Source organism: Ranitomeya imitator, chromosome 2 (genome assembly GCF_032444005.1).
Source record: "Ranitomeya imitator isolate aRanImi1 chromosome 2, aRanImi1.pri, whole genome shotgun sequence".
Taxonomy (NCBI): domain Eukaryota; kingdom Metazoa; phylum Chordata; class Amphibia; order Anura; family Dendrobatidae; genus Ranitomeya; species Ranitomeya imitator.
The window spans coordinates 157,433,995-157,448,948 of record NC_091283.1 but is presented as its reverse complement, the minus strand read 5'-3'; the positions used below and the strand labels follow the sequence as shown (position 1 = coordinate 157,448,948).

At 44.8% G+C, this 14,954-nt stretch overlaps 1 protein-coding gene across 2 annotated transcripts in view; it reads right to left on the bottom strand.

Moving 5' to 3' along the window:
* GTF3C4 (general transcription factor IIIC subunit 4) overlaps positions 1–14,954 on the bottom strand; it is a 121,858-nt gene that overhangs the window by 98,874 nt on the left and 8,030 nt on the right. For both annotated transcript variants that reach the window (XM_069747584.1, XM_069747583.1), the window contains exons 2-4: positions 1,375–3,129; positions 1,051–1,181; positions 428–516 (exon numbers count right to left, since the gene is read on the bottom strand). In XM_069747584.1, the coding sequence (XP_069603685.1) occupies positions 428–516; positions 1,051–1,181; positions 1,375–3,129 (1,975 nt within the window). The remainder of the gene's footprint in view (positions 1–427; positions 517–1,050; positions 1,182–1,374; positions 3,130–14,954) is intronic.

The window sequence follows — 14,954 nt, the reverse complement described above, 5'->3', positions numbered from 1 at the left end:
ACGCTTAAAATTATAGATTGTTCATGTCTTTATCAGTGGACAAACTTACAAAATCAGCAAGGGATCAAATACTTATTTCCTTCACTGTACAAAGCATGCTTATCTGTGGTGCATTCTGGCAGTTGTAGTGCTTACAATACACGACTTATGATAATCTGATGTGACACTGATTGGAGCATTGAGACAAGCCCGTGGGTACAGTTATATAATCATGCACTCCAGGACCAGCGTTTATACCCATTCTCTGGCCTGGCACACAATTATATCAAGACTCTGTTTTGTGCAGAGCTCCAATATGGAGACTACGGTGCATGCGACGTGATATTCAAAAGATCCACACAGAACATCCCACACCACGTACATTACATATTTGCTATATTTGTTGATATTTCCCTAAATCTGGCATGCCGCTACAAGCTGGCTTTACCTTCAGGGACAGGATGCCTCGCGATACTGTCATGCAGTAAGCACTTCCGGTAGTCCAGAGTCTGACACGCCTGGTAGGTCAGAAAACACCTAAAATGACAGAGTCAAGACATCAGGGTAACATTAATTAAAAGGGGTCTCCCACCCTATAAGGAGGATACGCCATCACATCATGATCCTGGGAGGGATGAGGTCTGACCTCTCGGTCCCCTACTGATCCTTAGAATAAAGAGAACTGGGCCCATTCTAATCATGGAACCACAGCACAGCCCCAGTCCCTGAAACGTCTCATTTTATGTCAGGATCTGCCATCACAATTCTAGAGAAAGATGTTACACTGTGACATACACCTTGCATCAATTGTGCATCCTTATAGACTAACAGCAGCCTGCAGTGTAAAGAATGGTGCCCGTCATTCCTCTACAAACTGTGTGGGGGGTATATTAGAATAACCAGTGTATTATAAAGGAGAAAATAAAATATTTTTCCAGGACCCTTGATGTAACAATAATACACACTTCCATTCTTTACCTTGCAGGCTACAACCAGAAAATATTATAAATTGACTTTTTTTCTGGTTGTTTTATAGAATATCATAGAATATAGTGGAACTGACACCGTTACCTCTGCCACAGGTGCCCTTTCGGGCACAAGGCCTTCTTACTGTCTGTGAAAGGTAAAACCTCTTTACACAAGCTGCAGTACTCGGGGAACATCTGCTTGTTCATTTTCTTCTCCACGTGTCCAATGAGGACCTGCAGGGGTTAAATGTTACAAAAAGAAAAAAAAAAAAAAAAAAACGGTCAGAGAATTAGTTTCCGTTATTGAAATGGCTGATAACAGAGAGAACAGTTTTTACCACTACTGAAATTTGCGATTTAAGTCTGGTTTAAAAATACAAAATTCCAAAGTAAACATATCATGGAGAAGTGTCTCTAGATGGCGCACCTGTGAAGTCCGATCCTCGCTGTCCTTGTTGGCCATGAGATAGGCACAGACACCTCGTGTAGGGATGGTTGTATACTCCGTGACCCCCGTGTGTAGATAGACTTCCCCAAGGACATGCTTCATGTGTTCCCGGATCAGATGTGCCTCCACAACATCGATCTTCTGTTGGATCTCCTGGAGACCTTCTTCTGCCAGAGTACAAGCCTCATCAGGCTCAGCAGAGTCTCTGCCGGTTTTGCTGGGGATGATCTGACTAACCTGCTCTTCAGCCATGCTGCTCTCTAACTCCTCTGCCTTTGACACTTTGGACTCCTTGGGGGTCGGCTTCCACACCACCTCTGAGGAGGACTTCTTGAAGGACTGGTACCAAATTCTCAGAAGGAAAAGGCGGAACCTCCAGAAGTACAGGGGTCCGCCCTCCATCTTTTTATCCAGAGCGTCCATCAAGAACTGGGGGATGATCTTATCCTTCAGGACTTTCCATCGCACCAGATCCGTTAGATCCAGCTGCCGAAAGAAGTTCTGGCTGGAGGACTCAAGGAGCTGAGCAGCCGCTTCCTCAAAGGTCTTAAGGGCCACAAAATGGACCTGAAAGTTCCTGATGACCGGATGGATGTTGTTGTTCATTCCCTCCGAAGTGACGCAGGCCAGGTAAGCGCCGAACGGGCTGATGGCGATGCCGTGAGACTTCACTGTGCCAAACATGTCCGACAGCTTGATCAGCTGGTTCTCAAACCTCAGAGCCACACTGGTGAAGATGGGGATGAGCTGCTGGACCTTACCATCTATAGAGCAGGTATAAATGGTGCCATTTTGCCGGTCCACTACCATGGAGACAATCGGCAAGGAGTGGAGTCCGGTCACGTGGGAATTGTGAACATTCAGGCCGGCTTTGGATATTAACAGTAAGCACCAGAAGACGTAGGGTCCGCGCGCCGCCACCACCAGACTGCAGCTGCACTTCTGGTAGGGGTGATAGAGCGCGATACATTTGATACTGTGCACTGGCAGGCGGTCAGTGTCCTGCCATAGGACCACGGGCTGCCGCAAAGTGAAATATCCCTTTACAGCCTTTAGGTTGACTGGGATGATTTTCACAGGACCCAGGGTGCTTCCGATAATCAGCCCACTCATTTTCCGGCTGCTGTGCTCGTACTCCCACCAGGCCAGGACACTGGGGGACTGGATCCCAGAGGAGATGGTGCTGCAGGAGATAATGGAGGAGCTGTCCTTTATGGGTAGCTGGAATTGCCAAACAGCAACGTCACCGTTTTCAAAGAGAACGCCCAGAAGGACAGTGCCCACATCTCTGCAGGCATTGTTTTCTAGTATCTCTTGGGTTGTACATATGCCTGACCACTCCATCCTCATCGGGGTCTGCATATGGTGCCGCCGCTCAAACTCTGCAAAGTCCTCCAGGTCGGCAGGCTTGTCCCCTTCCGTTATCACGTAGTCGCTCTTGGCCAAGCGATCACCGTACATTTCGGTCAGGTCCGCCAGCTGAACCCATTGAAGGCGGTCAAAATTGGCGCTGATGGTCAACCGGTTGTCCAAGGTCAGGAGCGCCAAGAGGCATCTTCCATTGGGATCACAGCCGACGGGGGACCAGCAGGTGTACTTGTATCCCTGCAGAGCCGGCAGCGCCTTTCCTTCTGGGTTGAATACCCTGTCCAGCATGAACTTCTGACTGACAGACAGGTCCTTGGATCTGGCGAACTTTGCCCGGCACTCTTCTACGTCTTTTGGTGACCCAATCTATAAAGAAAGAAGGAGGGTTGTTACTAATGACCCTTTGTCTGCCCTAGACAGCCAGGTATGTTACTGTTCACCCTTTCTCTGCCCTAGACAGCCATGTATGTTACTGTTCACTATTTCTCTACCCTAGACAGCCAGGTATATTACTGTTCACCATTTCTCTACCCTAGACAGCCAGGTATGTTACTATTCACCCTTTCTCTGCCCTAGACAGCCAGGCATGTTACTGTTCACCATTTCTCTACCCTAGACAGCCATGTATGTTACTGTTCACCCTTTCTTTGCTGTAGACTGCCAGGCATGTTACCATTCTCTTTATAGCCCATCAGAAACAATATCATTAACCCCTTCCCGATATTTGCAGTGTATATATATGTCATGGCGATCTCAGGCTCGCATGAGGCTGTGTGCTGTGATCGATATCAGCATTTATCAGGAATCCAAAAGGGAGGGAGCCCCTTTGCTCTCCGATCAGTGCCCCCACAAAGTCATCATGAGGGTCCAGTTGTAGCCATGGTGACCCAAAGTCATCATGATGACATCCAGGTCACCAGAGCTAGCAAACTTTCTATATCATGCTCAGAGCATGGTGTAGCAAGTTTGTCAGTGCAGCGCTGACAGTTTGTAAAGCATAGCAAACCTCCAACTGCAAAAAGTGAAAGTCCCATAGTGGGACAAAGTAAAAAAGTTAAAAAAAAGTAGGAAAAAAAATAAATAAATTAAAAAAAAAAAAACATTCACTCCGGAAGCAATACTACTGTATATGTTTCCCATGTCCAAATCTTCTTATAAAAAAATCTTTATTGTGTCATCTCTTACAAGCTGCTAAAAGGGTTATTCCATGTCATTGGAAATTGACCTGAAATAGATTTGACCCGTGGCATGGAATCCTTTACCGATCAGTCCCAATCTGAAAAACAGATTACGGCTACTAAGTAGTTTCATTGGGAGGTTTTTCTTTCTTCTCCTCTTTATAGAAATATTCAGAAATAGTCCATTTTAATTCTTAAGCATACCCTTTGGGAGGCTTGGTCATTCACTAAGTTGTTTCCGGTTCCCCAGGTCTGAATCCTTCCTCAAATCTTCTTCCTCTTCTTTACCTTTCTTTCCCACCCCCTTTTATGTCCCTTGGTTAGTTTTCCATGTTATGATTTATTTCCCTCCCCCTTTTCATGTTATCCATTACAGAAATACAACCCAGGTTCTTTCCATATTCGTATAATTGCATCTTATTGTAATCTTGATATAATTGCCATACTTTTTCCTAATGCACTCCGTTTGTTCATGAAAATTTTCATTAAAAACCTATAACAAAAAAAAAAAAATACACATATTTGGTATCGCCACGTGTGGAACGACCCGACTTATAAAACGGTTCCACTCTTTAACCCCTTTAGTGACCACAAAAAAAAAAAAAATAGGCAAAAAGTGATGCTTTATCATCATACAGCCGAACAAGATGTGGTATAAAACGCAATGTAAATAATTGTGGCATCACTGAAAAAAAGTCTTCTTGTCCCGCTAAAATCAAGCTGCCATACAGCTCCATCAACGGGAGTAATAAAAGTTATAGCTCTCAAAATGAAGTGTTGCAAAAAATAACTTTTTTTCTATAAAGGTTTTTACTTCGGAAAACATAAGAAAAAAAAAAAAAGATATTAAATGTGGTATCGTTGTAATTATGATGACCTGAAGAATAAAACAGTTATCAACTTTACCACACGCCGGACATGAAAAAAAAAAAAAAATCCTGATTTTTGTTCATTTTGCCTCCGAAAAATTGGAATAGAAAGTGATAAAAAAAAATGTCATGTGCCCAAAAATGGTACTAATAAAAACCAACTCGTACTGCAAAAAAACAAGCCCTCACACGACTGTCAAAATATGGCAAAATTAGAGCTTTCAAAATATTGCTATTCAAAAAGCTAGTCTTTACAACAAAAAAAAAGCATCTTTTAAGTATGTGAGAGCTGCCAAACATAATTCTAGCTTCGCTGTAATCGCACCAACCCAAAGAATAAAGTCACCTAATCACTTATACCACACGAGGAACGGTGATAAAAAAAATAAATAAAAACAATTACTCACATGCTGTTGATTTTTTCATTCTGCCTCCCAAAGATCGCAGTAAGGCTCGGTGCACATTTATCCTGCGCTGAGCGCTTACACCAGAGTTTCTGTGTAAATCTCTGAAATACGTGATTCAGACAGAACCTCTGGCGGAAGATTCCCTATAATAAGGCAGAGGGATGCACTGTGGACACCATCTGACCTGTGATCCGGCGGCGTCCGTCTTTTTAGGATTGCATAAAAGTGCCGACGGCCACAGTTATGTGCACTTCTGAAAAGGACGCCGCTGAGCAAAAGCCAGACGGAGTCCAGAGTAACTCTGCTGCCTCATTATAGTGAATGGATCCCTTGGGGGTTTCATCTGTGACATCACTTGAAGATTTAAATGGAAACCCCAAAGTAAGGACTCAGAATAGAGCGCCGGATAAACGTGGTTCCAAACGTTATGTGAAATGTTCCCAATAAAGGCTTCAACTCAATCCACACAAAAAGGTCCACACTCACGTCTGTCATCTTTGAACGGAAATATAGGGGGCTTCAACGTTACTGGTAGCACAAAGGCTCTGGAAAAGCAAAATGGTTCCTCGCCCCCTCAAAACAAATTCTGCACTCCCAAATCCAAATGCCCCCTCCCTTCTGAGTCCCACAGTGTACCTAAACTACAGTTAAAATCCACATGTTTGGCAGTTTTGTAGAGATGAGAGCCCACCTAATTTACAGGTGCATGAGCTGGGCACAATATACGGGCACTACAACGTACTATTTCTATTAGGCACGGCTATGGACACATCACTCCTGAACAGCAATACACGTGGGGTCTTCTCCCCACACCCCTGGCCCTTGTATCTTCATGGTCATTATAGCATTTTGTGGTGGTCTGGAGCAATCTCGGAGCATGTGAGGTAGTACCATCTATAGAGAGCACTCTGCATATTCTATTGCTTGCATGTTAACCGTCCTCTTTTTGTGGCTAATCTCCATTCTACAAATCTGCCTTATTTTGACTTCTATACCATGCAATATAATATTTTCTCACTGGGGTTACTTGTATACTAGTTGGAGGTGACACAGGCATTGTTTTTGCTTCCCTATTGTTCCGCGTAGCATGTCTATCCACTTATGTATTTGATGCAGCACTCAGGGGTGTTGGATGGTTATTGTACCAACTTTACAATTTTTTAATGGGTTGTTTGTCCATGGTTATCAATAAAGTTGTACATGTTTTGTTTATAGCTTATCAGGTGTGCACACCATTTTTTATTTTGGTCTTTCTCTCCCCTTAGCGGGCACTACAACGTACTGGTCACTACAACGGCAGTTTTGCAATTTTCACTCAGCAACATCCACTTCTGCTTGATTCTGGAAAACACCTATGGAGTCAAAATCATCACTAAACCTGCAGATAAATTCCCAAAGAGGTATAATTTCCAAAATGGGGTCACTTGAGGGGCTCTGGATATGGAGTCTGCAAACTATTCTAAGAAAATCTGAGGTTCAGGAGGCAAATAGAGCTCCATCCCTCTTGAGCCTCGCATGGTTAAGCAGCACTGTACAGCCAACATATGGGGTATATCCACATTCAGCAGAAATACCCATACTGAAAATGTAAAATCTGGGGCTCAAACAAAATATTCATGGTATAAATGTAATTATTTTTTCTTCACTGCCCAATAGTATAAAATTATGTGACCCACCTGTGGGGTCAATACGATCACTGCACCCCTAGATGAATTCATTGAGAAATGTAGTTTGTAAAATGGGGGATTTTATGGGGAATTCTGCTGTTCTGGCCCCTCGGGATCTCTGACAATGTTACATGGTCCCCTAAAACTAGTCCAGCAAAATCTGAACTCGCTTCTGAGCTTTTTACTGTGCCTCAAAAGTAGTTTTCAACCACATATGAGGTATTCGTGTACTCAAGAGAAATTACACAAGTTTTGGGATCCATTTTCTTCTAGCCTTGTGAAAGTGAAAAAAAATTTGGGACTAATAATAATAATTTTATTTATATAGCGCCAACATATTCCGCAGCGCTTTACAAATTATAGAGGGGACTTGTACAGACAATAGACATTACAGCATAACAATAAACACAGTTCAAAATAGATACCAAGAGGAGTGAGGACCCTGCTCGCAAGCTTACAAACTATGAGGAAAAGGGGAGACACGAGAGGTTGACTAAGGCTATGTGCACACGTAGAATGGTCCACTGCGGATTTTTCCGCAGCGGCAGTAGCGTAGCTACCAGGGGGGCAGAGGGTGCGGTCGCCCCGGGCCCACCCCTCACAGGGGCCCACCCGGAGCTATGCTACACTTAATTATATCAGCGTGTACAGCCCGCCCATATAGTTAAGCTCCGTGGTAGACAAGAGGAAGACATGATCTCCCTGCACTACCGCGGGCAGTGGCTGAAGAGAGAGGAACATATTCCCCAAAGCCCTCCCCCCATGCTGATACACGCTGAGTACCAGCACTGTACCTGACAGCTGCCTGTGTGCCAGTATACTGAAGACACGCCCACATTGTACGCCGAGTACTGGGCATGCCATGTCTGCTGCAGAGCAGACAGGAAGGAGCATCTTTTTCCAGTGAGAGAGGAGCAGGACACAGTGGTGTAAGTACAGCTCACACTTCTACTCTATCTGCTGCTCTCCTGATAAGACCCAGCAGGATTCCTGGTGCTGTATCTGCAGTTTCTAAAGGTACCGTCACACTAGACGATATCGCTAGCGATCCGTAACGTTGCAGCGTCCTGGCTAGCGATATCGTTCAGTTTGACACGCAGCAGCGATCAGGATCCTGCGGTGATGTCGTTGGTCGCTGCAGAAAGTCCAGCACTTTATTTCGTCGCTGGATCTCCCGCTGACATCGCTGAATCGGCGTGTGTGACGCCGATTCAGCGATGTCTTCACTGGTAACCAGGGTAAACATCGGGTTACTAAGCGCAGGGCCGCGCTTAGTAACCCGATGTTTACCCTGGTTACCAGCGTAAAAGTTAAAAAAAACAAACACTACATACTTACCTACCGCTGTCTGTCCTCGGCGCTGTGCTTCTCTGCACTGGCTGTGAGCGCCGGCCAGCCAGAAAGCACAGCGGTGACGTCACCGCTCTGCTTTCCGGCCGCTGCGCTTACACAGTGCAGGAAAGCACAGCGCCGGAGGACAGACAGCGGAAGGTAAGTATGTAGTGTTTGTTTTCTTTACTTTTACGCTGGTAACCAGGGTAAACATCGGGTTACTAAGCGCGGCCCTGCGCTTAGTAACCCGATGTTTACCCTGGTTACCGGCATCGTTGGTCGCTGGAGCGATCGACATCGTTGTCGGTATCACTGCAGTGTCGCTTAGTGTGACGGTACCCTAAGGCACTGAAGATTTATGGAGGCTGGTCAGTAATGTGCACTCATAGACATGAGGCTATACAGTATGTCTCCTCCGTATATATACCATGTATGGGAAAGAGTCAAATATCCTCATCTGTGGGGTCCTGCAGCCAGGGTCACGTCTATGAGTGCACATTACTGACCAGTCTTGAGATAGATATATATATATATATATATCTCTCTCTATCTCTATCTATATCTATATCTATATCTATATCTATATCTATATCTATATCTATATCTATATATATATATATATACCAGTCTTGAGAGAGAGAGAGAGATATTACACACTGGTCTGATAAGACCCCGACCCATATATATGTGCTATCCTGCAGCCTGGGTCAGGATCCTATCAGACCAGTGTCTGCATGATTTCATATCAGTAAATCTAAGGTGATAAACACAAAAAATAAAAAGCACGAAATATGAAAGATAAAAGGTAAAACCTTTTATTAAATAAGTTGATGAATATATATTTACTATATGGAGACCCGATGCTATCGCATTGGGAGGGCGGTAATGTCACGATGGGGGCAGGCTTTGTAGCATTGAGAATCTCCCCCCCCCTCCCCCCATGTGCTCACCCACCTATCCACTCTCTTTCCCCCCGTCTGTGCTCTTTTCATTGTCCTGTCTACCCCATGTGCTCTGCGCTGCTCCTCTGGTAGTACCGCGCAAGAGGATGAGTATAAAGTGTGTGTGTGTGTGTACTGCCTACGGCGTATACAGTGTGTGTGGGTGTGTGGTGTGTACGGCGTATACAGTGTGTGTGTGGTGTGACAGTGTTCCGCTGGTAGTACCACGCAAGAGACTGGTACCACCAGCAGTTTCCAAATTGAGACATCCATCATTTGGGTGTCCCAATATGGAGGTCGGTGAACTTCCGCCTCTTAGAATTCTGGGATTTGGACACATCTGGACGGAACAGGATGTGAAGACATTACAAGGTAAGTATATATTAAGATGATAAATAGCCAGACAGAAGAAAATAGAAACAGCAAGTAGGTGCATATAGAAAATCACATATGGGTGCGGGTCCATTTACATATACTCAGTCTAGACCACAAGATCCCCAAGGGGGAGAAGAGGAAAAAGGAACAAAAGAGCCAGGGGGTGTACTTCTTTAGATTGGTAATATTCTACCTCCCCCTCTTTTTTCTGGATCCCTCATTTTCGTTTCCCTCTTTGGGGTCTTGTCCAGACCCCAGAGTATTCCTTTAGGGTTACCTGGACACATTCAGGGAGCTATACCCATATGATGGCCTCTATACGCACCCACTGGCAGTTTCTTCTATTTATGTCTTTGTCATATATTTCAGGGCTGTGCAAGTATCAGCCCATAGAGAGGGACAGACAGTGACCAGAATCCAAGGAGCGGGAGCTACAGCGGGTTCCATTATACAGCGTGCAAGCTAATGCGGGGGTCATTATACAGTGTGGAAGCTAATGGAGGGGTCATTATACAGTGTGGAAGCTAATGGAGGGGTCATTATAAAGTGTGGTAGATAATGTGGGGGCCGTTACACAGCGTGGGACCTAAGGCAGGAGTCATTATACAGTGTGGGAGCTAACGCAGGGGTCACTATACAGTTTGAAGGTTGCTGTCGGACCATCATAGTATAGGGGCCTCTATACAGTGTGGGGACTACTGTGGGCCCTGTAAGGAGTTTGGTTCTACTGTGAGAGCACAAAGGAGACATTGTACTATGTAAGGGCACAGTGGTGGCATTACTATGTGATGCAGTATGAGGAGCATTGCATTTGTACCACACAGCAGGAGCAGTAATAGGGACACATACGGCAGCAACGGCTCAGTATTGGGGTATCAGGAGCAGTAATAGGGACACATACGGCAGCAGCGGCTCAGTATTGGGGTATCAGGGGCAGTAATAGGGACACATACGGCAGCAGTGGATCAGTATTGGGATATCAGGTGCAGTAATAGGGACACATACGGCAGCAGCGGCTCAGTATTGGGGTATCAGGAGCAGTAATAGGGACACATACGGCAGCAGTGGCTGAGTATTGGGGTATCAGGGGCAGTAATAGGGACACATACGGCAGCAGCGGCTCAGTATTGGGGTATCAGAGGCCCTAATAGGGACACATACGGCCGCAGAGGCTCAGTATTGGGGTATCAGGTGCAGTAATAGGGACACATACGGCAGCAGCAGCTCATTACTTATCAGGGGCAGTAATAGGGACACATACAGCAGCAGCGGCTCAGTATTGGGGTATCAGGTGCAGTAATAGGGACACATGGCAGCAGCGGCTCAGTATTGGGGTATCAGGGGCAGTAATAGGGACACATACGGCAGCAGCGGCTCAGTATTGGGGTATCAGAGGCCCTAATAGGGACACATACGGCCGCAGAGGCTCAGTATTGGGGTATCAGGTGCAGTAATAGGGACAAATACGGCAGCAGCAGCTCATTACTTATCAGGGGCAGTAATAGGGACACATACGGCAGCAGCGGCTCAGTATTGGGGTATGAGGGGCAGTAATAGGGACACATATGGCAGCAGTGGCTCAGTATTGGGGTATAAGGAGCAGTAATAGGGACACATACGGCATCAGCGGCTCAGTATTGAGGTATCAGGTGCAGTAATAGGGTCACATATGGCTCAGTATTGGGATATCAGCAGGATGAGGAGTTTGTGCAGGTTGGGAATCGATGGTGATGGGGCTGGAATATGAGAAGTGAAACGTGTCTTTGTTGTAATTTCTGCAGCTGATTCCTGGGTGGAGAAGTCGCCATGTCGGTCTGGACCAGATGGAAAAGACGGGAAAAGTGAACGATTCCATCAGAAAGAACGTCAGTGGTAAGTCACCATCTGTAACTGTGCTGTAATCACTTGTATGCTTTGTAGGACTGGTATCTACCCCTATATGGTCACAATATGGTGGTAATATCAGTATTGGTCTTGTGGAGATGTTTTTTTTTTTAGTTGCAGCAGGATCATCTGCTGAGGTTCTCCTACGTCCACTATTAGGCTATGTGCACACGTTCAGGATGTCTTGCAGAAAATTCCTGAGAAAAACCTGAAATTTTCTGCAAGAAATCTGCATGCGTTTTTTGCGCGTTTTTGAGGCGTTTTTGATGCGGTTTTTTCCAGACATTTCCCAATGCATTTTATAGTGGGAAATCTGCAAAAAACGCAAAATTAATGAACATGCTGCGTCTTTTACTGCGATGCGTTTTTTTCGCGGATGATGCACACAAAACATGCGGAATTCATTCTAAATGATGGGATGCTTATTGTATGCTGTTTTTTTGCGGGTTTTATAGCGAAAAAAAAAAATCAGCAACGTATGCACACAGCCTTAGGGTGCATCACCATAGTTGTAATCAGAGGTTAGGGGCCCACTCAGATGTCTCGCCCCCCCTGGGCTAAACACCTAGCTACGCCTCTGTGCAGCGGATTTGATAAATCTGCAGGGCAAAAACGCTGCGTTTTTGCTGCAGATTTATCGCAGATTTTCCGCGGATTTCACTGCGGTTTTACAACTGCAGTTTTCTATAGGAGCAGCTGTAAAACCGCTGCGGAATCCGCAGAAAGAAGTGACATGCTGCGGAATGTAAACCGCTGCGTTTCCGCGCGTTTTTTTCCGCAGCATGTGCACAGCGTTTTTTGTTTCCCATAGGTGTACGTTGCAATGTAAACTCATGGGAAACTGCTGTGGACCCGCAGCTGCGGAAACGCTGCAGATCCGCAGCGTGTGCACATACCCTTAGGCCTTTTTCACACATCCAAATAATTCCGGTACCGGAGAAATCGGTACCGGAGTTATCCGTGTCCGTGTGTCCACGTAGCACATTAGTGTGGTACACGTGCGGCTGCCGTGTGCCGCCTGATGACCACACAGACCGTGCAGGAGACAGCGCTATAGTTAAGTGCTGTCCTCTGCTTTTGGTGCTGAAGCCGGCATTCATTCCTTCTCCCCAGCAGCATTTGCTGGAGAGAAGGAATGAAAAATCAAGGGTTTTTTTGCGTTAAAAATAAAGTTTGTGGGTCACCTCCCGCCTCCCATCCCCTGTGCGCCCACCCGCTTGCCGAGAAATACTCACCCAGCTCCTGCGATGTATGCTCTCAGCCCCGGCAGCGGGTCCTGTGTGAGCGGTCACGTTACCGCTCATTACAGTGAGGAATATGCGCATATTCATCACTGTAATGAGCGGTACCATGTGACCGCTCACACAGGACCCGCTGCCGGCGCTGAGAGCATACATCAGGAGCTGGGTGAGTGTTTCTCGGCAAGCGGGTGGGCACACAGGGGATGGGAGGCGGGAGGTGACCCACAAACTTTATTTTTAACACACAAAAAAAACCTTGATTTTTCATTCCTTCTCTCCAGCGAACGCTGCTGGGGAGAAGGAATGAATGCCGGCTTCAGCACCACACGCAGGGGGGACAGCGCTTACTGTAGCGCTGTCTCTCCTGCGGGCGGTACGTTCACACGGAGGAGAGTGCACACTGTTCTCAGTGTGAGGGACGTATTGCGGTACGTGCTGCCGGAGAAAATCGGACATGTCTCTGTGTTTTGCACATGGACACACGGTCTGTGAAAACACGGAGACATGTGCATAGACCCATTCATTTGAATGGGTCTACGTGTGTCAGTGTCTCCAGTACGTGAGAAAACTGTCAGTACACGTACCGGAGACACTGACGTGTGAAAGAGGCCTTAAACAACATTTTTGTTGGAAAAATATATATTTCTTTTCTGTTAGGAACTTAGAGTTAAAAGTAGACAAACGATTTCTCATTTTTCCAACAAAATTTACATCACCATTTTTTGTAGGGACCACCTCACATTTGAAGTGACTATCAGGGGTCTATATGACAGAAAATACCCAAATGTGACACGATTCTAAAAACTGCACCCCTCAAGGTGCTCAAAGCCACATTCAAGAAGTTTATTAACTTTTCAGGTGCTTCACAGGAATTAATGGAATGTGGAAGGAAAAAATTTAATTTTTTTCCAACAAAAATGTTCTTTTAGCCCCAATTTTTTATTTTCACAAAGGTATTCATATAAAATAGACCCAAAAATCTGCTGTGCAATTTCTCCTGAATGCGCAGATACCCCATATGTGGGGGGGACTACTGTTTGGGCGCACAGAAGAGCTCTAAGGAAGTATTGAAGTTTTGGAACTCGGACTTTGATGGAATAGTCTATGGGTGTTATGTTGCATTTGGAGAGCCCATGATCTGCTTATACAGTGGAAAACCCCCACAAGTGACCACATTTTGAAAACTAGACTCCTCAAGGAATTTCTCTAGACGTGTTATGAGCACCTTGAACCCACAGTTGCTTCGCAGAATTTTAGAACGTTGATCTGCGAAAATGGAAAAAAATATGTTTAAAAAATTGTGCTGATGTAATGTAGATATGTGGGAAATGTTATTTATTGACGATTTTGTGTGACGCAAGTCTCTGATTTAAGGGCACAAAAAGTAAAAGTTTAAAAATTGCTACATTTTCTTCAAATGCCATTTTTTTCTCAAATAATTCATATCGAACAAAGTTTTCCACTACCATGAAGTACAATATGTCACGAAAAAAAAACAAATCTCAGGATCAGTGAGATCCGTTGATGCATTCCAGAGTTATTACCTCAAAGTGACAGTGGTCAGAACTGTAAAATTTGGCCTGGACATGAAGGTGAAAATAGGCAATAAGCAGGGGGGTTAGACATGAAGACATGATGACCCAGGGAGGTCCCTTCCAACTCTAACATTCTTTGATTTTAATAATATAACTACTATAATACTGCTCCTATGTACAAGGATATCACTAATACAATACTGCCCGCAATGTACAAGAATAACTACTATACTACTGCTCCTATATACAAGAATATAACTACTATAATAATGCCCCCTAAATACAAAAATATAACTACTATAATACTGCTCCTATATACAAAAATATAACTACTATAATAATGCCCCCTAAATACAAAAATATAACTACTATAATAATGCCCCCTAAATACAAAAATATAACTACTATAATAATGCCCCCTAAATACAAAAATATAACTACTATAATACTGCTCCTATATACAAAAATATAACTACTATAATAATGCCCCCTAAATACAAAAATATAACTACTATAATACTGCTCCTAAATACAAAAATATAACTACTATAATAATGCCCCCTAAATACAAAAATGGGTATTATACCTACCGATAATTCGGTTTCCAGGAGTCCATCCTGACAGCACGCTGGAGGACGTCCTCCTCCTCCTTGCAGGGACAGGAAACACAACACGAGAGGTTAAAAGGTCCCACTCCACCCCCTTTCCCTCAGTGATTTGACAAGTAACACACCAAGGATAGATATACTTTGCAAAAATTTT